This window comes from Centruroides vittatus, unplaced genomic scaffold (assembly GCF_030686945.1).
Source record: "Centruroides vittatus isolate TY-2023 unplaced genomic scaffold, ASM3068694v2 contig_120, whole genome shotgun sequence".
NCBI lineage: Eukaryota > Metazoa > Arthropoda > Arachnida > Scorpiones > Buthidae > Centruroides > Centruroides vittatus.
This window is the reverse complement of record NW_027120768.1, coordinates 1,880,613-1,906,995: the sequence shown is the minus strand read 5'-3', so window position 1 is coordinate 1,906,995 and position 26,383 is coordinate 1,880,613. Positions and strand designations below refer to the sequence as shown.

The following is a 26,383-nucleotide window of genomic DNA, read 5'->3' as shown; positions in this document are numbered from 1 at the left end:
ACATTTATTACATTTACGGACCTCTTGCGGCCTGCAGGCTGGACAGCCCTGCCCTACATCCTCGAAAATGGGATGCCTTTGTCCGATTGTTGAGGGTGTAAGGGCTGTTTCACACTATGACCGACTCGACCGACCGATCCTATAATCGGACCGACTAGTAGTAAAAGCATTCACACTGAGTACGATTATGTCGGTGGCCGACTCGTAAGGACCAATCGGAACGCGTGTTACAGATCAGAACACTAACCAATCATGGTAAGTTTTTCAATTTACGCAGAAAACATGGCCGTCATGGAAAGCGATCGTGCATTTCGAATTGTTTTAAAACATATTTCATTCGCATCCAGAAACTGTAGTTCTGAATATGTTACAATTTATCGTCAGGCCATATCTTTGGCAACAATATCTATTGGAATGTTTTATAGTCAATGCTTGCCCAACAAAAAGGGTATTTGTAGGGTACCTTCAACGTTTAGTTTCTTAGAAATCTCCGTCCAAGAATTATTTTTTTTAATGTTGTCTTTATAATCGGCTCGCCGAATATCATGAAGCCACGGATATTTTCTGACTTCGTTTATTAAAGCTTCCGAGAAAACTGTACCTTCCGCCATTTTCTAACTTCGAATAAATCTAAACTCTGATTGGTTCTAGCTTCGAAGCTCTCATTGGCTGTAGCTCACCGACTGCTCCGACCAGACTACAAATATTTAACTTTTTAAATCTGTCCGACTGGAACGACCAGTCGGTCGGCCGACTGCTGTTGCCATGGCAACACGACTTGGAGTCGGACCAGTTGGTCATAGTGTGAAACAGCCCTAAGGCATTGGTTCTTTTAACCTTTTTATACTCACGGCCCACCAAATATTTCATAACTTTTTGTGACATTTTTTAAATAATAATTTATATTTGTTAAATTATCTATAATAAATTGATTTTTATATTATTTCTTTATTTTTTTTATATAATACATGTAAATCAACTTTATTACCGGTATTTCATTATCTATTTAAATAACATTCAAACTTCACAATTAAACATGAAAACTCATTAATTTTTAACAAAAAATAAAATAAGAAACATGTCGATAAATCGATCCAAAGTCGATGCTAAAACTGAACTAAAACTAAAACACCCACAACTTGTAAAGATTTTGCATATCTTTTGCAAAAATATTTAAATTTTCAAAGCCTACTACTAAGCCTACTATTTTTCCTAATTATTTTTAAAATTCCAAGCATTAATAGTTTCATAGAATTACTTTAGAATACAAGAAGTAAATACTGCGGTGTAAGTAGCATATTTGCATTTATTTCTTCTGTAATAACAAAGTTGTATGTAGGAAGAAATAAAAAATAAATTAAAAAAAAACTAAATAGGAAAACTTTATCTTTGTTATTTCACTTTTCAATACGATAGTCAATTTTCTTTTTATTGTATTCTGAAGGAAATTTTGCATAATTTGGCGGTCCCCCCCGGCAAACTTCTTGGCATGGACCCCCAGGGGGCCGCGGCTCCCCTGTTAAGAATCACTGGTGTAAGGCATTCTATAACCTACTTTTAAAAACACCTAAAAAATTTAAATAAAAATTTATTGATCTAATTATTTGTCTGTAAGCTTTGCCCCCTGGAAGATTTTCGGCGGATGTCCATGAGGTGGTTTATGGGAAAATGGCACCTATTTAGGTGTTACAAAGGTAAAGAGAACCCGGAACACCACGTGGCCAGCCCGTTGGCCAGGAGCAAACCTGCTGAACACTTGTGTTCAGTGGTTTTGTCCTTTTCACTCGGCCACTGGTGGGTCCCATGGGAATGGGAACCTCATAGAATCGAAAAATATTCATGCCAGATTTCATATGGATACGTTTAACTCTTTACGTAACATAGTCTCCGCACAGCTCCTACCCTTCCCTCGGCTATATGAGATGTTCGGCACGCACCGTATTCTTTTGTTCGTATTTTATTTTTAATATCCCCACGAGGCATATATTATTATTTTTCACTGTTTGTTATCTATTTTTACATTATTCTCATGTATTGTGTTATTTAATACTCATCGATGTAGAGATGGCGCACGCTATTCTATTTAGATGTTCATTTAAAAACGTTCCAAACGCTTGTTCGTTACTGCTAAATGTTCTTCTGTTCGATTTTTTGATGTTCTATCCTGAAGAAGGTCGTTAAATACGACCGAAAACGTTAGTTAGTTTCTAATAAACACGGCTGCTTATATATAAGGTGTTATGAGTTTTTGTCTTGATAAGTCACGCAGTCTATGATGAGCTATATATTTTGACTTTCATATTATACAATGTATGGATATACGCGTGTCTTAAACATTTGAAACACACAGAATTGTTTTTTATTTTTAAAATATTAGATTTCGAATAATGAATAAAGTCTTTACTAAAAATAATTGATCAGAAATGCAGTAATTTAACCCAGAAAATATTTATTTCATTATCATTAACATAATACAATTTTTTTAAAGAAGCAAAATGTAATTTATTATTTAACTTCTGATTATTTTATTTTTTATTTTTCAAATTAGCATCAGTAATGTCGGGGGTATCTACTGCTACTGATAAAGATAAAGTAAATTTCAATGGTTGAGGTCGAGCAGTATCAATACTATTAGTCCCATTCAGAACTGACAAAAATTTTGTTTTATTAAACATTGATTCAGTATTATTTATACCACTTAAACTGCTTTGGGATGCGTTAAATGCGGTTAAATTTGCTGGAATTATTGATAGTTTATGCAAATTTAAGTTATTGACATCAGTAACATTTCTCATATTTGTCGAAGAATTGAGAGATTTTGGCATTGTTCCATTGAGTATTACTGATGTCATATTCTGTGTAGAATGTTTCTTGGTTATATTTGACACCCGTGTAATATTAACCGCTTCGGATGTTGTTTTAGCTGATGCATCACTCAAAGCATCTTCCTTAGTAGTTTTTGATGCAGAAGATTCGTCTCTCTTGACTCTACTCGAGCTGCTTCGATAGTAGGTTCCATAGGTTTTGTAAGAGTTGCCAGTAGATTGTGGTGATGATACAATTCTGGTTTTTTGCACTGTATATTTTCCATTTCCTCCTTTTGTAAAGGTGCTTGTACCTCCATTGTAATGTCCACCACTTACGGATTGAGAGCTCATACTTCCACTACTTCCACTGTAATGTCCACCACTTGCGGATTGAGAGCTCATACTTCCACTACTTCCACTGTAATATCCTCCACTTACGGATTGAGGGCTCATACTTCCACTACTTCCACTGTAATATCCTCCACTTACGGATTGAGGGCTCATACTTCCACTACTTCCACTGTAATATCCTCCACTTACGGATTGAGGGTCATACTTCTACTACTTCCACTGTAATATCCTCCAGTTACAGATTGAGGACTTGTATCACCTGAAACGCTCTTTGAGTATAATAGGTAACAGTTTTACCATTTTTATTATGTGTAGTGTAGCTATAGCTACCACCATTTCCTCCAGTATTATGAGAGCTATGTGAGGTATAGCTATAGGAACCAGCATTTCCTCCCTTGTTCTGTGTACCATAACTATAGGTACTACCATTTACTCCGCCGTTAAGTGTATTAAAATTGTAAGCGCCATTTCCTCCGTTACTTTTGCTATAACTATATACTGCACCCTTTCCTCCATTATCATATGTGTTTTGGGAATATATTCCTCCACTATTTTCTCCGTTTGTGTAATATCTCGTACCATTTGGAAAATAACCATAATTCACAGATATATTCCAGGCTCTTGAATGACTTACTGCTGGATATTCAAAACTTTGCGAAGATAATTGGTGAAGTTGTGCTGAAGAATTCCATGCAGATAAATTCATATTGCTGTTATAACCAGAATGACGTTGCGTTACTATTGTTCCATTAGGATACTTGTAAGTGTAAGTAAAATTAGCGCGCCACATTCCTGAATTTCCAGCAGGATGTTGATATTGCCAGGATTGATCATTCAATTTTCTATAAAGGCTGAGGTTAAAACGATTATACTCGCCAGAACCATATTTTCTATAATCTTCAGGCGAATAGGAACCAGATACCCATGATCTATTATACATTCTCATATTTCCTTCGTTTGGATACTGATAAGTCATTGTGTAATTCCAACTTTTATGAGGAGATTCAGATTGATAGCCTCCGTATCGAGTATATGTCGTATTTGCTACATAATACCCATTGTTTCCATAATTTTTATAATTTTGACTATTCCCATTATTTGTTGAACCATTCCTATACCATGAATAACTCCAAGCTCCTTGGCCTTCAGGATAATAAGATTCATTTTTTGTTTGCCCGTTTGGTGTTATGGTATAGCGTATATATCCAGAATTTCCACTGTTTCCTGTATTAGATTCATAATTAAATCTTTGATTTTTATCATGACTTTCAGAATATGGCGCAGTTCCGTTTCTGTAATAAGAATAATAATGTGAAGAATAACTACTTGGATTTTCAATGTAAGAAACCACAGAACCATTTCTAAAAGGAAAAAATAAATCTATAGGATGTCCATTTCCTGTGGGATTTGTTCCATTGATAACAAAAGAATACGTTGCATTCCATTTTCCATATTGATATTGAGGATAAGTATTGTTATATTGATAATAATATCTGTAAACTGAACCACTTGGATATCCATTAGATTCATTTTGGTAAGGATATTGATATTGATATGATCCGCTAGGTTGAGTTATATTATAATAATATTTAACTCCATTTACCATATAATAAGTTGTATTCCAAGTTTTATGATATTGCATACCGGTAGGGTAGCTGCTGTTATATTGATAAGAATATATCGAACCTTCAGGATAATCTATATATGACACAACTGAACCGTTTTGGTAAGGGTAATAATGATCAAATTGATATCCGGATTGACTTATATTGTAACTATATTGATATTGATGAGGTACAGTTTCGTTATAAGTTGTATACCACCTGCTATATTGCGATCCTGCTGGAACTGTAGTATTATAATGATAAATGTACTGATAGGGAGATGCTTGACCTTCTGGAAGATCTCTGAAGGAAACAATTGATCCATTTTGATATGGATAAAAGAAGTTCATATCACTTTCTCCTGGGTGGCTCCAATTATAATTATATTGATATTGAGGAACAGTTCCATTCATCATGTAGTAGTAAGTTGCATTCCATTTATACTGAGATTGCAATGGACTATAGGAGTGTTGGCGATAATAATTATAACTAGAACCCATATTTTCTGAATTATCCCTGAAGGACACCATTGAACCATTCTGATAGGGAAAATATTCGGAATGAAGCCATCCTTCTGGACTACTGAAATTGTACCTTTCCATAGGCAGAGTTATGTTGATTGTATAACGATAGGTTTTGTTGTAAGAGTTATATTGATTTCCATTCCAATATTCTTCATTTGAATAGTATGGTACTCTTGTACCATTACTAGTATAATAATAAGTTCTATTCCAAATGGTAGAGCGTGATTGATTTTCAGGGAAAGAGTTATTATATTGATAATTCTGATATCCTGGTGGATATTGAATGTAAGAAATATGCGATTCATTTTGATATGGATAATATTCCATTCCAGGTCTATAATGATACTGATACCACTGATATTGATACTGTGGCATTGAACCATTTATAGTATAATAATATGTTTTGTTATATTCTTGTGGTTGATTATTATAATATAGATTCCATTGATTTTGGGGAATTGAACCGTTTAATGTATAATAATAGCTCATATTATAACCCTGAGGGTATCGACCATTTTGATATTGATACCATTGAGAATGTGGTACTGAACCATTCAATGTATAATAATAGCTCATATTGTAACCCTGAGGGTATCGACCATTTTGATATTGATACCATTGAGAATGTGGTACTGAACCATTCAATGTATAATAATAGCTCATATTGTAACCCTGAGGGTATCGACCATTTTGATATTGATACCATTGAGAATGTGGTACTGAACCATTCAATGTATAATAATAGCTCATATTGTAACCCTGAGGGTATCGACCATTTTGATATTGATACCAGAGATACTGATTTTGAGGCATTGATCCATTCATAGTATAATAATAAGTTCGGTTATAACCTGGAATAGACTCGCCACTTTGATTATAAAATTGAGAATATCTATACCAATATTGCTGATCTTGAGGATTCATGTATTGGCCACTTCCATTTAGATGATTATACAAGTACGACATATTCATATTCATCCAATTATTGTTAGAATTTGGACCATACGGATACTGACTCTTCATATTATTGTTCCACATAGTTTGATTATATTGCTTAACAGGAAAAGAATGATTTTTGTACTGCAAATAATCATAATAATTCTGCTGATATTCAGGATATCTTGAAGAAAACTCTTGCATAGAATAATTCCATTTAGAAATGTCTTGCTGTGGCATGCCTGTCTGATCAGTAGAATTCCAATTAAAATTCGGATAATACTGATTTTGCTGGTACTCAAGATTATTATAATTTTCCTGAGCAGATTGGCCTGGATACGAGGGATTAGGATATTCGGTAAATTCTTCTAATTTCTCTTGTCCCCAATTTTCTCGATTAACAGGCTCATTTGAATTGATTTGTTCTATTTCTCCATTCAAGTTCCCATTATTTATATTTGACATAGGGTTCAATTCTTGCCCTTTCTTCAATTCCTCAAGTACTTCACTCGAAGTTCCTGTTGGTTGCCATATGTTCTGTGATGATTTCTCTTCTTGTTCTTCTTTCAATTCCTCGAGTATTTCTTGTATGTTTGTTGGTTCACTCGACGTTTCTTGTCCTGTCGGTTCCCATATGTTCGGTGTTGATTTCTCTTCTTGTTCTTCTTTCAATTCTTCGAGTATTTCTTGTATATTTGTTGGTTCACTCGACGTTTCTTGTCCTGTCGGTTCCCATATGTTCGGTGTCGATTTCTCTTCTTGTTCTTCTTTCAATTCCTCAAGTATTTCTTGTATGTTTGTTGGTTCACTCGACGTTTCTTGTCCTGTCGGTTCCCATATGTTCGGTGTCGATTTCTCTTCTTGCTCATCCTTCCATTCCTTAATTATGTCTTCTATGTTTGTTGGTTCACTCGACGTTTCTTGTCCTGTCGGTTCCCATATGTTCGGTGTCGATTTCTCTTCTTGCTCATCCTTCCATTCCTTAATTATGTCTTGTATGTTTGTTGGTTCACTCGACGTTTCTTGTCCTGTCGGTTCCCATATGTTCGGTGTCGATTTCTCTTCTTGCTCATCCTTCCATTCCTTAATTATGTCTTCTATGTTTGTTGGTTCACTCGACGTTTCTTGTCCTGTCGGTTCCCATATGTTCGGTGTCGATTTCTCTTCTTGTTCTTCTTTCAATTCCTTCAAGTATTTCTTGTATGTTTGTTGGTTCACTCGACGTTTCTTGTCCTGTCGGTTCCCATATGTTCGGTGTCGATTTCTCTTCTTGCTCATCCTTCCATTCCTTAATTATGTCTTCTATGTTTGTTGGTTCACTCGACGTTTCTTGTCCTGTCGGTTCCCATATGTTCGGTGTCGATTTCTCTTCTTGCTCATCCTTCCATTCCTTAATTATGTCTTCTATGTTTGTTGGTTCACTCGACGTTTCTTGTCCTGTCGGTTCCCATATGTTCGGTGTCGATTTCTCTTCTTGCTCATCCTTCCATTCCTTAATTATGTCTTCTATGTTTGTTGGTTCACTCGACGTTTCTTGTCCTGTCGGTTCCCATATGTTCGGTGTCGATTTCTCTTCTTGCTCATCCTTCCATTCCTTAATTATGTCTTCTATGTTTGTTGGTTCACTCGACGTTTCTTGTCCTGTCGGTTCCCATATGTTCGGTGTCGATTTCTCTTCTTGCTCATCCTTCCATTCCTTAATTATGTCTTCTATGTTTGTTGGTTCACTCGACGTTTCTTGTCCTGTCGGTTCCCATATGTTCGGTGTCGATTTCTCTTCTTGCTCATCCTTCCATTCCTTAATTATGTCTTCTATGTTTGTTGGTTCACTCGACGTTTCTTGTCCTGTCGGTTCCCATATGTTCGGTGTCGATTTCTCTTCTTGCTCATCCTTCCATTCCTTAATTATGTCTTCTATGTTTGTTGGTTCACTCGACGTTTCTTGTCCTGTCGGTTCCCATATGTTCGGTGTCGATTTCTCTTCTTGTTCTTCTTTCAATTCTTCGAGTATTTCTTGTATGTTTGTTGGTTCACTCGACGTTTCTTGTCCTGTCGGTTCCCATATGTTCGGTGTCGATTTCTCTTCTTGTTCTTCTTTCAATTCTTCGAGTATTTCTTGTATGTTTGTTGGTTCACTCGACGTTTCTTGTCCTGTCGGTTCCCATATGTTCGGTGTCGATTTCTCTTCTTGCTCATCCTTCCATTCCTTAATTATGTCTTCTATGTTTGTTGGTTCACTCGACGTTTCTTGTCCTGTCGGTTCCCATATGTTCGGTGTCGATTTCTCTTCTTGCTCATCCTTCCATTCCTTAATTATGTCTTCTATGTTTGTTGGTTCACTCGACGTTTCTTGTCCTGTCGGTTCCCATATGTTCGGTGTCGATTTCTCTTCTTGCTCATCCTTCCATTCCTTAATTATGTCTTCTATGTTTGTTGGTTCACTCGACGTTTCTTGTCCTGTCGGTTCCCATATGTTCGGTGTCGATTTCTCTTCTTGCTCATCCTTCCATTCCTTAATTATGTCTTCTATGTTTGTTGGTTCACTCGACGTTTCTTGTCCTGTCGGTTCCCATATGTTCGGTGTCGATTTCTCTTCTTGCTCATCCTTCCATTCCTTAATTATGTCTTCTATGTTTGTTGGTTCACTCGACGTTTCTTGTCCTGTCGGTTCCCATATGTTCGGTGTCGATTTCTCTTCTTGCTCATCCTTCCATTCCTTAATTATGTCTTCTATGTTTGTTGGTTCACTCGACGTTTCTTGTCCTGTCGGTTCCCATATGTTCGGTGTCGATTTCTCTTCTTGTTCTTCTTTCAATTCCTTCAAGTATTTCTTCTATGTTTGTTGGTTCACTCGACGTTTCTTGTCCTGTCGGTTCCCATATGTTCGGTGTCGATTTCTCTTCTTGCTCATCCTTCCATTCCTTAATTATGTCTTCTATGTTTGTTGGTTCACTCGACGTTTCTTGTCCTGTCGGTTCCCATATGTTCGGTGTCGATTTCTCTTCTTGTTCTTCTTTCAATTCTTCGAGTATTTCTTGTATGTTTGTTGGTTCACTCGACGTTTCTTGTCCTGTCGGTTCCCATATGTTCGGTGTCGATTTCTCTTCTTGCTCATCCTTCCATTCCTTAATTATGTCTTCTATGTTTGTTGGTTCACTCGACGTTTCTTGTCCTGTCGGTTCCCATATGTTCGGTGTCGATTTCTCTTCTTGCTCATCCTTCCATTCCTTAATTATGTCTTCTATGTTTGTTGGTTCACTCGACGTTTCTTGTCCTGTCGGTTCCCATATGTTCGGTGTCGATTTCTCTTCTTGTTCTTCTTTCAATTCCTTCAAGTATTTCTTGTATGTTTGTTGGTTCACTCGACGTTTCTTGTCCTGTCGGTTCCCATATGTTCGGTGTCGATTTCTCTTCTTGTTCTTCTTTCAATTCTTCGAGTATTTCTTGTATGTTTGTTGGTTCACTCGACGTTTCTTGTCCTGTCGGTTCCCATATGTTCGGTGTCGATTTCTCTTCTTGCTCATCCTTCCATTCCTTAATTATGTCTTCTATGTTTGTTGGTTCACTCGACGTTTCTTGTCCTGTCGGTTCCCATATGTTCTGCATTAATTTTTCTTCTTGTTTTTCTTTCAATTCCTCAAGAATTTCTTCTATGTTTGTTGGTTCACTGGACGTTTCTTGTTCTATAATTTTTTCTGTTGCAAACTCCCACGAGTCTTTGTCTGGCATTTCAGATGTAAGTGGTTCCCTATTGTTTCTTTCTCTGTTATGTCTCCACCACTCTTGTTTTCTCCTTAATATTTCCTTCAACTTATTCATAGAAAGAAGTGTTTTTGACAAGGGAATATAATAATGTAGTATAATTTTTGTAAAATATTGATTATTTGGAACATCATTATTTTGCAACCAATAATTATATGCTACTGCGTTATGTTGTTGCGGTTGATTGAGTAAGAAATTGTGTTTGTGTGCAATGTCATCTGATAAAGCACTCAAATATCTTTGGAGATATGGTTCATTGTCATTTCCTGTGTTTTCGTTCATATTATACCAATTTGGAATGGACAATGGATGATGTAAATAGAAAGCTACTCTAGTGTTCTGTGCTGGATAACCATTCCAATTCATTCCATTTACAATCGTTTGATATCCTTGATATAACTGTAATGGGTATCGATCTCTTAAAAATTCTTCATAATTATCAGGATATGGCAAATTCACCAACACGTGATGCATATTAGTTAATGAACTTTGTTGCATTTCGTTATGTAATCTTTGCATCAAATTATTATCCATATTTGGGTATTGCTTTAAAATTTGCTCCATGTATAAATTTCTGTTTAACATTGCATAACTAGTTGCGTTGAGAATTAAATGATGCAAATAGCCTATAAACACCTTTTTGTGTGCAATATCCAGGTAAAGTGGTAGTTTCTTATGGTTTAGGATCATCGTACGAGTGAAATTGTGATATAAATTTGCGTAATTTTGATAGAAGAGAGAAGAGTTATACATGTTCTCACTCAACTCTGTATTTATCATACCCGGATTCATCATTACTCTATGATCCATGTAACCAATGATCATGTTATTACCTCTTCTGCCTTCAAACAATGGATATAGAATCTTTGCCATACAGAGATCATCAGTTAGGTTTTGATTCTTGGATTTTGTGTTGTCACCCTCGAATAGATTATGAGGAATTTCTAATATGAAATGATGAATCACTTGAGAAGCATTTTTTGGAATTTTTAAATTAGAATTCAAAAAGATGCCCTTATTTAAATAAGAATCATCATCGCCAAAGTAGGAATAATCATTATTCAGCCATGGCATTTCAGGAGAGCCATCATCTAAATTATAATAATCATCATCATCGTTGCGGTCGCTTTTCATTAATGGATAATAATTCATTATCCACGACAATTCTCTATTTTGATCATTATACTTTGGATAATTTTTGACAATTGGGGGAACGTTATAATTTTTATGATGCGGAGTTTTGTAATTAATACTTAAAGGTGAATCAAGTGCATTTTTATAAGGCCATTTTGGTGCTTCATGATTATCTGCAAATAATAATAATAAAATCAGTGTTTTTAAATAAAATTTTATTGCAAAACTTTTTAATTTAGATAAAATTAACTAAATCACATTTCTGTTTTTAACCAGAGATTGCTGATACAGATTTAAAATACAAAATTATTACGTGTAAAGTCGTTACAAGAATTCATGATAAAGATTCCTGTTTGAATTGACTTAAATCAATTCCAATAGGAATCTCTATTAGCAGCACATTCTGTGTTGTGAGCTATATTATAGGCTTTAAGGGTATGAATCATCAGCACGTTATATCTAAAGTCTAATGGATGATACTCATTCACAACGGGATAGGCTAGCGTGAGCATGGAATGGAAAACTAACTGTAAAAAAATCAGGATATGTTTGATTCGTACTGAAAATCAACCTAAGTAAAAATGTTTAAAAACTAATTTAAATAATAATAAATTCTCGTTAATGTTAATGCTACAGCATAACTACTATGTAGTTAAGTTTGTATATTTATGTTCTTTCTATCTTTATATTTGATTCGCTAACTAATGACCAATTATAAACATACCTGCCTTCACTCCGTAATTGTTAAGAGACTCTTACAGCCATAGGTGTTCTAATAAAACTATTAATATATTAAAATAACATAATTTAACTAAAAAAAGTTTTAATTTATCTTCAACTGCAGCTTGCTATATAAATTTTAATTACAACTCGAAATACGTTCAGATCTGCGAAATGGCTTTGATAAGGATCATCCCATCTACTTGGGAGATTAGGATTCGAATCTACCATAACCGCCATAATTTATCGTGAATAGTATGATTCGGAGTAGGGTTTCTCATTTCCCGGTCTTTTGCTTGTCCCGGGATTCCGGGATAAAAGTGAACTGTTTCCCGGGATCCCGGGACAAAATTAATTATTTTTAACGATATACAAATTATCATGAAATCAAATGATATAATTATTTTTCGTCTTTTAAAGTAATTTAAGACGCTCCGCAACCTCCAGAATCATATTCATAACGCTATTAAGATATATATTAAAAATTTCCTTTGAACTACTAGAAATTTTCACAAATAAAAAAAATTTATTACAGTTTACTGGAAACTGCATACTAACAACAACAACAACAACAAAACAACAACAAACAACAACAACAACAACAACAACAACAACAAAATGCTTTGAATTGAGTTTTTAAAAAATGAACTCAGATCAAACTTCTAACTTAGAAGGCAATTTTCGTTTTTTAAATAAAATATAATACAAAATATTGTAAATTTTTATAAGATTTTAAAAAGCAAAGATGGTCAATACTCCGATCACTCAATCTAATTCTTATTTTAGTAATGAAAAGTCTTGCTACCGAGAATGCCTTTTCCGATTCAATTGATGTGATTGGAATTGTGTTTAATGCATTTAAGAGAAGAAAAATATTATGTGTTTTTCACCTGTATCCTGAAAGATTTCTAGTTCGTTTTCGAGATTGTAGTTTTTGTTCCCTAGTATTCTTGATTTGTCTACCTCGACTGCTTTAGTTGAAACATCATAGCCCAATAATTCGGCAGTTCGTTTGTCTTTAATAATCAGGTTATGAAGAAAAACTTCATACTTGCAGACTTTGTTCGTATTCTGGCCCAATTTGCACAACTTGGCGTTACGCAGTTATTGAAGCTACTGGGCATGGTTAAAAATTAAGACAACATAAGCACAATTATTACAGATATTACAGGTAAAGAATTTTGAGAGTCCTGCCACAAATAAGCAACGTATTGATTATTGACCATTTGTGAAGTGCCATAACGAGTAAAAATTAAAAAAAAAAACTAATAAGTAGGTTTAAAATTAATAAATACAAATGTATTCTGACAGTTTATGAGTTAATTATACTTTCTATTTGCAAAATTTCCCCAACATTAATATAAAATAAGAAAAAAGTGAATTTTTAAGAAATTTGCGGGATTTCCCGTGATAAAAAAAATTTCCCGGGATATTTCCCGGGTTAAAAAAACAACCGGGATTCCGGGATCCCGTTTGAGAAATCCTAATTCGGAGCTTCGCTCCGTGTTGCTCATTCATGGGGTCTTGACGAGGCTAACCCGTATGGACTGCCAGCCCCATTTAGGGTCAGCAGGGTCAAACCTGTCAAAATCTCAGTAATAGGCATATTGTAGCTGTTATCTAGTTAATTCCTGACAAATATTGTATGCTAGGTAAGGTCTTCTATACCGTTCAATGTATCTGCACCAAATTTGGGATGAATAATCTTTGACAAACTAGAAAATATAGTGTAGAGTCCTCATCCCGATCGACCCCTAAAACTCACCTCTATTTAAACCCAAGCAATTGTGTTTTGCAGTTTCATTATTGTAAATGCTCGAGTTAATAAATGTATTAATATATTTCAGTTACTAAGACCCTCTCCCAACTCAACCTCTACCAATTTTTCACCCCAAAAACTTCGAGTACCGCCAGGAACACGCAACTAGTTTACAATGAAATCAATTTTACTTACTTTGGAATATTCCATTGACTAGCCGAGCATCAATTAAACACCAATTTGTAATAAAGAAAAGAGTTAGAAGAAAACCCTTTTCCTTCGAATCCATTTCTGAAATTACAAATATTTAAAGTATTAGTACACGAAATTAATTATTTTTGAATATAAAGATCTGTTTTACGAAACTGCTAAAAGAGTAAAGTAGTAACAGAAGAACATAGTTTAATATAACATAAGATATTTTACAGTATAGACCCTTAAAAGTTTTAATAAATAACAATAATGTTAATAATATTATACAATTCAACTATTTCTTAAAAAATTTTTACGATAAAAATCAATGATTTGAATATATCTTACCATTTTTATACCATAAATTAATAAACTCTCTGTCGAGTACTGAGCCTGAACATTGACAGTGAACACCACCAGTATATATTATTAATTAACAAATACACAGAATTTTTCAACACCACGGAACTCAGCTTTTACTGTTTTCAATTATTGATAGTGAGTAGAGCTTTTAAAACGTTATATTTACAGTTAATAAATATTTTAGTAACATTAGTTTTATAACTTATACAATGGTTTAAGGCTAGCTTTGGTCACATTCGTTCCTGAAAGCGATGACAACTTAAATAATAATATATTACAGATGATAAATTGCAGATTCGTGTAAAAATTTTACATGTTTTTCACCATTTATTAATATTTACATGTAAAAATTGTAGCATTTATCACTAAAAATATCGCTGTATAATTAAAATATTAAGAAAAAATGAATATAGATAAATAATCCAATTTTAAGTGCATATATTTATTATTGATTATAATAGAGAATATTTTTTATTTATAATAATCAATTTGATAATAGAAAAATAAATTGTATTTTTATTTATCTTTTATTTTAAATTCGGTAAGAATAGTAAATTAGTTAATAACGAAGCTTAAATAACGTTTAAAAATAGTATAAAAATTCTGAATATTTATTTATATCCGAAATTATTTTTAAAATGTCACGCATTTTACACGGTAATAGAAAATATTCTAGAAAACTCGTCAATTTCTGAAACAAAATTAATTTATAACAATTAAATTACAATAGAAATATTCTAAAATACTAGAAAAGTTGTCGATTTCTTTAAATAGAAACAAAGCTCAGAAATTGAGCTTTGTTTCTATTTCAGAAATTAACAACTTTTGAACAAATTGAACAGAAATATTCTAGAAAATTTGTCAATTTCTGAAATAGATAAATAATCTGTAACGTTTAAATTGTAATAGAAATTTTCTAGCAAGGTTATTCTGTTTCAAAAATTAAAAATCTCTAACGTTTATATTTCAGTAAAAATTTCCTGAAAGGGTTTTTCTTTTAATTTCCGAAACAGACAGAATAATTTATAAAAGCCTATTTAAATCGCAAAAAGCCTGGAAAAATCATTAATTCCTGAAAAAGGAAAACAAAATCTATAACATTTAAATTGTAATAGAAATTTTGTAGACAGCACGTCCCTGAAACAGAAAGATTATATCTTACATAACTGCTACAAAAAATGTTCTAGAGAGAAAAGATATATTTAAAATCCAATGAACTTCACGTAAATAAAATTAATTAAATTAAATTTTTCTAGAATAAGTTAAGATAGGTCTATAAGTAATTTTAGAATAATTTGAACTTATACTTTATTCCGTAATCAAATTTAATTGTTTATTTTTGTAAAGAACTGCAAGAACAAAAATCGACAAAATGCCAGGCTGCAATTTTTAATTTATCTAATTTAAAATATATGCTGTAGATTTTAATAGTGCCTTGCTCCTGTACATCATAACATATACTTTTTAATTATATAATAAAACCTCTGAATAACGGCCACTGAAAGGGACATAAAACGTGGCCTTTATTTAAAGTGTCCGTTGTTTGGAGGTTCGACTGTGTCTTTCTTAAAGTATAAACAGTGCCGTAAGTAGGCAACTGCAACAGGTGCATCCGCACAAGGCCCACTTGGAAGGGGGGCCCAAAAAGCGTGTATTTGTTTTATTAATTTCCCAAACCTAATTAGTTAAGGGACCTAAATGCAAATTCTTGCACAGGGCACAGGAATGGCTAGTTACGGCACTGAGTATAAAAACTATTCTTCAAAATTGATTTTGTAATAAATCTAAAATTCTTATACAGAAATTTCAATCTAAGTTTTATTTTTAATTCTAGAATAAAACAAACTAAAACTAGATTAAAATTATAGAATTTTTTATTCTAGAAATGAAGTAATGAAAATTTTAAAATCTAGAAAATAAAATCTGTAAAAATTTTTTTTTATTTAAAATATTTTACAATCAATTTTATTATAAAGTAGTAAATGTATAGAATATATCAATAGTATAGTTCTATACAGATTACAGTATAAGTACTCACCTGAACTGGAAACTGTTGATGCTGCAAGGGATGCTTCTTTATATAACCTAATAATTAAGCAATCTGCAATAATTATACAGAAAATTAATATATTTTCTGGCCTTTTAAAAGCAGGTGTAAAATTATATAATAACTTTAAAAGTAAAATTTATTTCAAGGGCATTAATTTAATTCTAGTATTTAGACTATAATCTACGGGAGTAATCTAAATGTGTGGATTATAATTAATCATAATTTACTTTTTAATTTCTTCATTAATCACGTAGTAATATTTAAGTAATTACCGGTCCTATCACAAGAGGTCTGTAAAAAGATATTTAGTTCGGGCCTCGCATTTACAAGGGCCTCAAGAACTTTTGCTACAAATTATTCATTCCGTTGTGTGAATTAATAAAATTCGTAAAAAGAGAATTTTCTATTTAAAAAGTACTGTACCTCGTATAATAAAAAAATTTTTAAGGCTATTTTTGTTTATCAGAAGGCTTCAAGGTAAGCTGTCAGAGCCTCTCTGAACTCTGAGAGACATAAAGAGAAGAGAGAGGAAAGAAAGGAAAAGGGGAGAAAGAAAGGGGAAGAGAAAAAGAGAGAGAGAGAAGAAAGGAGTAGGAGTGGGGAAGAGAGTAGAGAGAGAGAGAGGAAGAGAGTAGAGAGAGGGGAAGTGAGAAGAGAGAGTAAGAGGGGAAAGAGAGAGAAAAAAGAGAAGAGGGAGAGAGGAGAGAGAACTAACTTAGCACTTCAGGTCTCAAAAAGGTAAGTGGCCAGGCCTATTCTCGATCTATAAGTGGCCTTGGAAATAGTAAAAAATTTTAATTGTAAAAAACAAAAACAATTTCTGAAAATTTTTGTTTATTTCTACAATAAACAAAACTAATCTTTAAATATAGAAAATATTTTAATTTCTTTAATATAAGAAGTTTTTTCCTTGTAAATTGTTGAGAAAATATTCTAGAAAAACTTAAGTTTCTAAATTTTTTTAATTTTTGAGATTAAAACCTGTTTAAATATTTCATTTAATAAAACTGAAAATGAGTCTTACACTTCACTTAATGTAACATTTAAAAAAAATTAATTTTTATTTATAAAAATTTTTAAAAATCTCTATATCATTGTCTGTAAAATAAAAGAATAAACTAAATTGTTCGATAACAATGTAAGTGATTTCTTTATTTTATGATAATTCTTACTTGAAGACTTTATTACTTACTTTTTAAGACTTCGAAGTATTATATGACATTAAATATATGATGATGAAATATCGAAAATGCATTATAAATTATAGGAAATAATTTATATCTAATTATATTATTAAATAGAAATTATTATAAACTATTATACTTTTTCTACTGTCCATATTTTGTTTACTTTCTGTAGAAGGTGTAGAAACTATAGAAGGTTTAGAGGATTAAGAAAGTAAAAAGATATAGAAAGTATAAAGGGTGTAGAAAGACAAGAACATAGAAAGGTATAGAAAGAATAGAAGGTATAGAGAATAAAGCAAAAGAGAAGAGAGAATAGAGAAAGGAATAAAGGCATAGAAAGAATAGAGAGTCAAAGGCAAGAAGGTAAAAAGATATAGATATCTATAACTATATGAGAGGTATAGAGAATATAGATGGCATAGAACAGGGATGGCGAACCTGTGGCACGTAACAGAAATCATCTGGCACGTAATGTATCATATGATTTCTGTCTTTTTCAATCATCCTTTCTGTTTATTACCTGATTATCTATTTTTTCAATCAGATTTTTTTACATTTATTCGAATTAAAGCGTATTCGTTTAATTTCTTTAAATATCATTATTCGAAGTCTAAGACTTTGGCACGCATTAACATCTTTAAAGATAAGTATGCTTACAATATGGCACGCGGACTCAAAAAGGTTCGCCATCCCTGGCATAGAAGATAAAAACGTATGGATATAAATATATGAAAAGTATAAAAGAGGTAAAAGATATTTGAGGTTTTACAGAGATATAGGCGCACTGGAGTAACTACTATTAAGCGCAGTTACGCAGCACTTAAGGGCTCGTGACACGAAGGGGCCAGACCAGGCTTCGGGCACGCTTTACGGAACAGTATAAATATTTTTCTTATACAATTAAAAACTTATATTTTTTTGTATTTGTTCAAATTATAATTTTGTTTAAATTACGAATGTAGATAGGCTAGGGCCTGGGCATTGAAGAGCCCTTTATCATATTTTGCTTACGGAAATAAAATTTATAGTTAGAGTATTTAAAGTAAAGAAAACCATAAAGTAAATTTTAAATATAAAGTTAATTAAATTTTTAAAAAATTGTTAAAGTATTTAAAAATTCCCAAAGAACAATAAAAAGATTTTTACAAGATTTGTAATTTGAATGTTTTAAATGTGCTAAATAAATATCTTATTAATTCAGTCGCAGAAAGCGAAAAGAAACTTTTTTGAGGGTAAAAGTATACAAATTAATTAAATTGTCATTTGTGTAATTTAAATAAAAGTATCATTAACAGATGTTGCGACGTCATTAGAAAAATAATTAAAAGATTTAATTTCTTTTAATTCGTATTAAAATGCCGTTTTACTACATTTAAATTTGTTTATACAAATTATGAAAATAAATTATAATTAACAAGGTTTTAAAAAGTAACATTTTATTCTTTAGGGGTGAGAGATAATTTTAGTGATAGGGAAGTATTTTTGGAGGTAAAGAGGAATTTTTATAGACGATAGGAGTTTTTAGGATATAGAAAGAGTATCCTCTTTAGGGGTAGATAAGTGTTTTTAAGGGTAGTATTTTCTTCAGGGAATAGACGGGTGTATTGTTTAGTAGGCACTTAGTTATATTTTATTCTTTCGCTTATTATCATCATACATATTGAGCACGGTAAACGATAGACAAGTTATTCGTTTATTTATAAGTCATTATCCATTATTATTAGATCGTGTTTGATTTAAACATGTCTTTTATTTACTTCAGTAAAACTTGATCTTGGGCAAAGCAGTAATATTAAATAATAAATACCTCGTACGACGTTGTAACAAGGAACAAACAAATCATTTTACTTCCACAAGAAAGAAAAGTATTGTCTATATTTTATGCAAGTTTTTTAGGATAAAGGTCAAAATAATTGTCTATTGACACATATAATATTAAATAAAATATCTAGAAATAAGTTAACATGTCTTAAAATGTTTAGTTAAAAAATAATAATAATAGTAGTAGTTATTTATATTTACTGAAATTTTAATATTATCTCCCCCTAAAGGAGGAGAATGTCAAGATAATGTTAAAGTTGTATCTTGTTTACGTATAAAATGTGCATCACGTGAAATTGTTTATGCTGAGGTGTGAATTAAAATAACTTTTATTTAATTTTTTAAAGCATAAATTAGAATTTTTAAGTGTTAAAACAGTAATTTGTCACTACAATTTTGTAATACTGAACTACTTTGGTGGGAAATGTGTGTAGACCGAGAAATAAAATTAATGTTAGAATATAAATAATAATTTTATAAGATTTGTCACCGCCATTTTAAGCTGATAAGGTGAGTTAATATTATTAAATGGAAGAAAATACACGTGAGAAACGAACACGTGCTAGAAGAGTGTGCTTCAGAGGTAAGTAAATTGGTTCTACATTGATTCAGCCATGTTGAGAAAGTGAAAGGAGAACAACCTTCGAAGAGAGTATACATGAAAAGATGGTAGGGGAAGTTTTGGATGGAACAAGTTATCTGAAAAAATGTAAGGTGTTGAGAAATAAAGAGAATGTGAGGAAGTGTGCTAGAAGAGGCATGAGTGTGTCTGAAGCAAAGACGGTGCGTCTGGACAGGGTGGTGTGGAGAAAGTTGCCGAATTTTTAGGGCTGTACTCTCCTTTAGACTGCTGCTCACTCTTTCTGGATTATGAGCGTGAGAATAATGTCTGCGAAGAAAATATAGAGCCGAATTTACACTTGCTAAGCTCTAATATATACAAGAAGCCCTTCGAGTCAAATATTAATAAATTTACAAAGCCCCTCGTAGCACGAAGCCTTAAGCAGTTTAGTTTGTGTTTTCTCTATAAATGAATTCTACATAAAATATGTATCATGTAAAACTTTATGTTGAAAAGTAAATTAAAACAGATTTTGTTTAATTTCGGAACATAAATTAGAATCTTGTAAGGTTAAAAATGTCTCACGAACACGTGCTAGATGTCTAACGAAGCGATCCGACAGTCATTTAGTAATATTCAACAAAATGATGTAATTATTTTAAAAAAAAGCTGGCAACCTCGTTGCACGACTTCTCCTCCTCTTGTCTTTGTATGATGTTGGTTCATATGGAGATTATAGCCCTATATATATATATAGCTTTTTTCTCCGATGAGTGTCGCGATGATCGCTATGCGACCGAAGAGCCGGCCGTTTTTCTCACGGCCTTAACGTATCGCGCGGGAAACCGTGCCTTCCGAGAGGACTTTTATGGGGAACTGGCCTCCTATTCAGTCGTTATTGGCTAGGAGAAAACCCGGAAAACTCCTAGCAGCCAGCCTGTCCGAGTCGCGGCGCGAACCCACGACCGAACTTCCCAGTGTTTAGGGCCAGGTCACCATTGCTATGAGCTGCAACGGAGACCACTCGGCCACTGGTGGGCCCGTAGCACGAATTTCCCGGTAACAATGTTTAAAACTACGTATGGCGCCACCTATTATATTATATTTTTAAAAATTTTTTATATAACTTAATTATTATAAAATAGCAAAAAGCTTAATTTTGATGGTAAGGATTAGTTTAAAAAAAATTTAAATGCTAATAACGAGTAAAAATCTTAAGTCTGACTCCTCTCGAGATACGACAGGTAACACCCTCTATCTCCCCACCCCGTTAATCTTTAACCACCAAAATTTAACAGCATCGATGTTCCTAATACAGAAATCTCCTTGCAAAATTTTTATAAATTTTTAACAAAAGACACGGGAGTTATTAAGCTTTGAAATGGGTGAACAAAATCGCGCCTCCACACATCCACACAGAAAAAAACCTGTTTTTTTCTACATTTCTCGATGTTTCAAGGTCTCCTGGGTCCAAAAATGTAAAACTCTGGGTAAAGTCAGTTTTGACCGATGGCCACACTTTCTCTGCTATAGAAAAGTAAACAAAAATTATAATTCCTAGAGGATAAAACAAATTTAACACCGAGGAACAAATATTTGTCATAAGTAAATTGTGATGTAAGCTATCCAGTAATGTAAGAGAAACAAAATATTCACTTAAACAATTTCGGCCTATATGCTGTTCTGAAGGGGAATATTTAAAATTTAGAGAATAGTTTCGATTATCACTAATTTATCTGATTTACATTTTATCGGACTACCAGTGACCAAGCGGTTCCGTTCCCTGAACACTAGATGTTCGGTTGTGGGTTCCCGCCTCGCCAGAACGGGCTGGCAACGTGGGCTTTTCCGGATTTTCTCCACGTCTATAATGTCTGAATACGGCCGGTTACCCTTAAAAAACCTCCCGGAAAGCATCCCCCTAAGCAGATTGCCCAAGTGTTGCGTTACCATAACTTCACAAAACAAACATTTTATCCATAGAACTTGCATATAAAATATAGTAGACCATACATGAAATAAAGGAATGGAGTGATGGGCGTTATCCCATCACTCCACTCCATCACCTGGTGAAGAAAATCTGGGAAATTCCACGTGGCCAGGCGCGAACCCGCGACCAGTCGGGTCAGATTTCGCTCCTGTATATACGTTTTTAACCATTCGGTCGCTAATTAGCTATAAAATTAATCAGGTGTGTCAAACTTATTTAAACAACGGGCCATTAATGCGACTGGTAAGATTCATGCGGGCCAAATTTACAAATTTTCTTAAAATTATAATTTGAAGTGAAAATGCAGGAATATAGATAGGGCAATTAAAACACATTATGTAGTCCAGAGAATTCAACTCAACAATATATAATTGTAGTAGTATTGCTTTAATTTAAACATTTATTTTATTTCATGTACATGTACATATTTATAAAACTAAAATTAATTGTTTCCATCGGAAACTTGCCAGCGTTATCTTCCTCCTAGTACTATTCCAATACCTGGATTCAAAAACTGAAAACAAACAATCATCATTATGGCAGATATTTATCAGTTAATTTTGATCTGTAAGCTGTTTTATTTAATTTTAGAGCATCGTGGCTGCAGGCCACAGAAAATCACATCGGGGGCCAGCCTGAAATAAATCATTGAATAAAAATTATAATAGGTATTTATTAAATAAATAAGCCCCTTTAAAAGACATTTCTGAATTATAGTGTGTGTCAGACAGATGCCACTTTCTATAACAAGACAAATTATACAATAGGAACATGCTCGGAGGAACATGCTCAGAGGATCCGAAATTGAATCCGGGGAGTAACTCCTTAGGGATTTTTTCGCGGTGGTCTGACCCTGATATGTTGGTCCTGTCCTTCACAACCCGGCCAAACTTCCTTTAAATGGATCTTTTAAATCGTAGCCAATGAAACATCAAACACCTTCTATCGCTGAGAATAAAATAAAATGATGTATTTTTATGTATTTTATTATTTATATCGTTGTTGCTTCAGTGTATTTAATATATTTTATTTTGTTATTTATTTGTTAATTTATGTATTATATTCGTTTTAAATTTATATATTGTTCGGACGTTCCATCGTTAAATTTTAAAATACGTTGGAATTCAATTACACCTGAAGATGGCCTATTCTATTAGGGTGTGTTAGTGTTTCGTTAAATAAGCATTTCTCAGCGATAGAAGGTGTTTGATGTTTCATTAAATGTTTAAAAATGCTGAGTTTGATATTTACCGGTAGTTAAAAAATCCTTTTAACCACTCGGCCGCTGGTGGCATGCATAGTGATAAAATATTGAAAGAATCTATTTCGTTTAATATCTCAGGATTGGGTAATGATTGAAAAACGTAATTTGGTGTGGTAGCTTGTGTATAATGGGCATTGATGATATTAAATTTTGGTGGTCAAAGGTCGAGGGATTGGGAAGATAGAGGGGGTCGAATCTCGAGTGGGGTCGGACATCGAAGGTTTTTTTCTCGTTATTAGCATTTATAATTTTGTATAAAACTCATCACTACCCTCAAAATTAATTTTTTTCCATTGTATATCAATCAATGATATAAAAAGATTTTAATTAAAAAATCTCATAATAGGTGGGACCCCACACAAATTTATTTATTCTGATTAATAATATGAAAGTTATTTTTAAATGGAATCTCACAACAGCCGGGAAAGTTACGCAACTCGTTGCTACATTTTTAAAAAAATTCCGTAATTCATTTATCACCTATTAAAGATAAATTTAAAAGAAAAAAAGTAAATGAAAGTCCTGTAGTACAGGGGAGAGTATGTTGAACTTGCATTCAAAGATCCCGGGTTCGAATCCCAGTAGAGATGATTCTACTTCCTCTAAGTTTTAGCTTTTTTTGACCGTTTTGTTTTATAAAAACTTGGTGCTATATAAAACCTGTATACTTACATAGTACATAATGGAGAGCGTGTTAAATTGCAATTTTTAATATTTTAATTTAAAAATAAGTTTACCGTATTTGGTCTCGATTTTCATCTAATTAACTCCATTGTCCAAACGCACAGACAGCAACAGTGGAAATGTAGAGGTATGCAATTTGAAAATTTCAGCCCAATAAATGACTCTGCTCAATTAATGAGCTTAGTAGGCTAATTAGTATGTCTTATATCTTTAATATATTATATTCTTTAGAAATTAATTTTAAATAAGTGCTATAACTTTTTAAACAGATTTACAATAATCACTCATAGATGGCGGTAAATACCGTTTTTGTATTAACTCGGTATTAACACTACGAAAACAGAAAATATAATATGGACCAGAGAGGAAAAATTAAAATAATTGAAAACTACGCATATACAATAAAACAAAATGTATGAGCAAACTAAAGGTCAAAAGATGTCAACTCTACAAAAGAATAAAAATGAGGCCTTCCATTAGTTGTGTAGTTTTTGAGTCATTTTTGGTTCGCTCCCTCCCTGCTGTGTGATATGCAATGACGTATCGTGCTTTTCTCAAATCCGCTCCCTTTTAATTACGTGTAAAATACTTCGTGGACCCATCTCACAGTGGAGAAATGGCTTAAAAGATTCTGCAAATATTTTGTGACAATTTATTCGTCTGACTAATAAAGTAGGCTTGTCAGGTTTGCTAGACAATGCCTCCGCCCCTTTCCTCCTCACCGTGTACAACGATGTACTTTTCGCGACCCCTCCCCCTTCCTTCAAACTGTACATATAATTAATGGACATCCCCATGTTTTGTAAACTTTTGTAAAAATTCACATATGTTAACTTATTTTTGGACCAACCAACCGAATAGTTGCTTTTGGCTTTGTTCTCCCGCATCATTTCTTATTTTACTTAATTACCTTTTATTGCAATTTTTATTCAATATTTCAAAAATATGATATTGCATCAAATTTATACAATTCTAGAATAAATCCAGAATTCTGTGTAATATAATACATATGGCTGTTTTTTAATTTTATGTAACTAATACCCATATTAAAATTTTCTACATAAAAGTCACTTTAATTGAAAAATCAAAAAATTTGATGGCCGAATGATTAAGGTGGCAGCCTACCACTCTGGGGACCCAGAATCAAATCTGAACCAGTCGAAAATAAGATGAATCTTTGGGTTGTGGCGGTGGTGGTCTGTCCAACTATGTCGAGCAGGTCCATCACCATCTGACAGTCCCATTGTGGACCTGGCCAACTTATAAAAGATTTTCCAAAAGGACTCCCTTTTAAAATAACAGCAGCAGAACGTTTAATTAAAAAAATAGCCAATTTCCAGAATTATGCGTTTCTACAATCGACACACAAACTAATACATGACAGGCCTGGAAAAGTGCCTGTGGTATGGAACGATAAAATACAACTTAGAGTTCACGTGATACGCATCAGCGTAACTAACGGGTGAAGGTAGGCACGTACCCCCGGGCACCAAGTGGAACGTCAAAATGAGCCCATAGAAGTTTTTTGTAATTAACGTTGAATTGGTGGCACTACCCCGATGGTACGAAATTATGATTCACTAGACTCGTTTGTAGACGTGATCATTGTGTACGACACGTAATTTGGGTTCACACACTATTCTCATTCTGTTGTACTCGTCGATCCAATTAACCGCTCGGCCGTCCGGACTTCTGTATTAATTTGTTAATAAAAACTGCTTAAAGTTTATTCTTGCATTCAAAATTTTAAATCGTATTCTCGACTCTAACACAATTACAATTCGATTTCAATAATAATTTTAAATATATATATATATATATTTGGGTTGATATGGTCTCATCAATGGTAAACTCCATCCAGACATTTTAATATAAACTGCTTTTAATAATTTAACATTAGTCGAAATGTTAATTTTTAAAAATATTTATTTATAGAAACTATCTGCGAAATACTAAAACGTTTCCTTTTGTATTTCACAGATAAAATTTCGTGAAATTTTTTGAAAATAAATCACTTTTATATGAAAAAAATAATATTTACATTGTTTTTAAATTGAATATTCCAGAATAATGGAGAAATTCTCTTCTGTTTGGTTCTGTCGCTGGGAAAACCTGGTACTACAGAAGACGTAGTAGTAAATGATGATTAAAATGTGGTCAATTCATTAAATTAGCTTCATTCCGATTTATTTATTTGATGCGTACTTTCGGATAACAAATGGTTGGACTTTGTGAAGAGTTTGATGCAGAACTCTGTCCTGAAAATTTAAAATATTTTAATTATTCTAATGTCTCGCTATTCATCACACATTAAAATTATATACAACGAGAATGTAGATTAATAAAAATTTTTTAATGTTTTCTTAACGGCAATAATAAGGAAAATTGATTTGGAGAATAAAATGTTTGATGATTGTGTTTGCCGATAGTTTATTAAATCTGTAAGTCATTTCTGAATCGGTATTTGATAAATTTAATTAGTGTTTAATCAGTAAGTATACATACAATAACCATCAGCATCAATGTACAGTATTTTCGTGGAAGCTGATATTAAAAAATTCTAATGGACGACGACGTTAAATATAAAATCTTAATTTAGAATGTCGTAAACACCAAGACTACAATTAATTTTTAACTGGTCCTGAGATATAATTTTCTGAGATGAAGCTCAAT

At 32.9% G+C, this 26,383-nt stretch overlaps 2 protein-coding genes and 1 long non-coding RNA gene across 4 annotated transcripts; 1 reads left to right on the top strand and 2 right to left on the bottom strand.

The window, feature by feature from the left end:
• Positions 1-2,525: 2,525 nt before the first annotated feature.
• Positions 2,526-3,311, bottom strand: Tb (Tubby). Its single transcript, XM_067281023.1, has one exon. The coding sequence runs from the start codon at positions 3,309-3,311 to the stop codon at positions 2,526-2,528; it is 786 nt and encodes a 261-aa protein (XP_067137124.1).
• Positions 3,312-9,045: 5,734 nt separating this feature from the next.
• Positions 9,046-13,900, bottom strand: LOC136984697 (uncharacterized). The gene is made up of 2 exons (XM_067281787.1): positions 13,793-13,900; positions 9,046-11,291 (listed from the first exon to the last, which is right to left on the bottom strand). Exons 1-2 carry the CDS (start codon positions 13,884-13,886, stop codon positions 9,478-9,480), a joined length of 1,908 nt encoding a protein of 635 aa, XP_067137888.1. The 5' UTR covers positions 13,887-13,900; the 3' UTR covers positions 9,046-9,477.
• Positions 13,901-16,529: 2,629 nt separating this feature from the next.
• On the top strand, positions 16,530-26,128 carry LOC136984823 (uncharacterized). Of its 2 annotated transcripts, XR_010882244.1 has the most exons (4): positions 16,530-16,589; positions 16,669-16,940; positions 17,562-17,752; positions 25,777-26,128. It is a non-coding gene; the product is annotated as an uncharacterized lncRNA (long non-coding RNA). The 2 variants fall into 2 exon arrangements; XR_010882242.1 differs by having other exon boundaries at positions 16,573-16,940.
• Positions 26,129-26,383: the final 255 nt, after the last annotated feature.

What these genes read in the sequence shown, in the direction of transcription:
- Tb (XM_067281023.1), bottom strand. Translation starts at nt 3,311, where the DNA reads ATGAGCCCTCAATCCGTAAGTGGAGGATATTACAGTGGAAGTAGTGGA.
- LOC136984697 (XM_067281787.1), bottom strand. Translation starts at nt 13,886, where the DNA reads ATGGATTCGAAGGAAAAGGGTTTTCTTCTAACTCTTTTCTTTATTACA. An exon ending in AGTCAATGGAATATTCCAAA is followed by an intron (nt 11,292 to 13,792) that starts GTAAGTAAAATT and finishes TATTATTTGCAG; the next exon opens with ATAATCATGAAGCACCAAAA.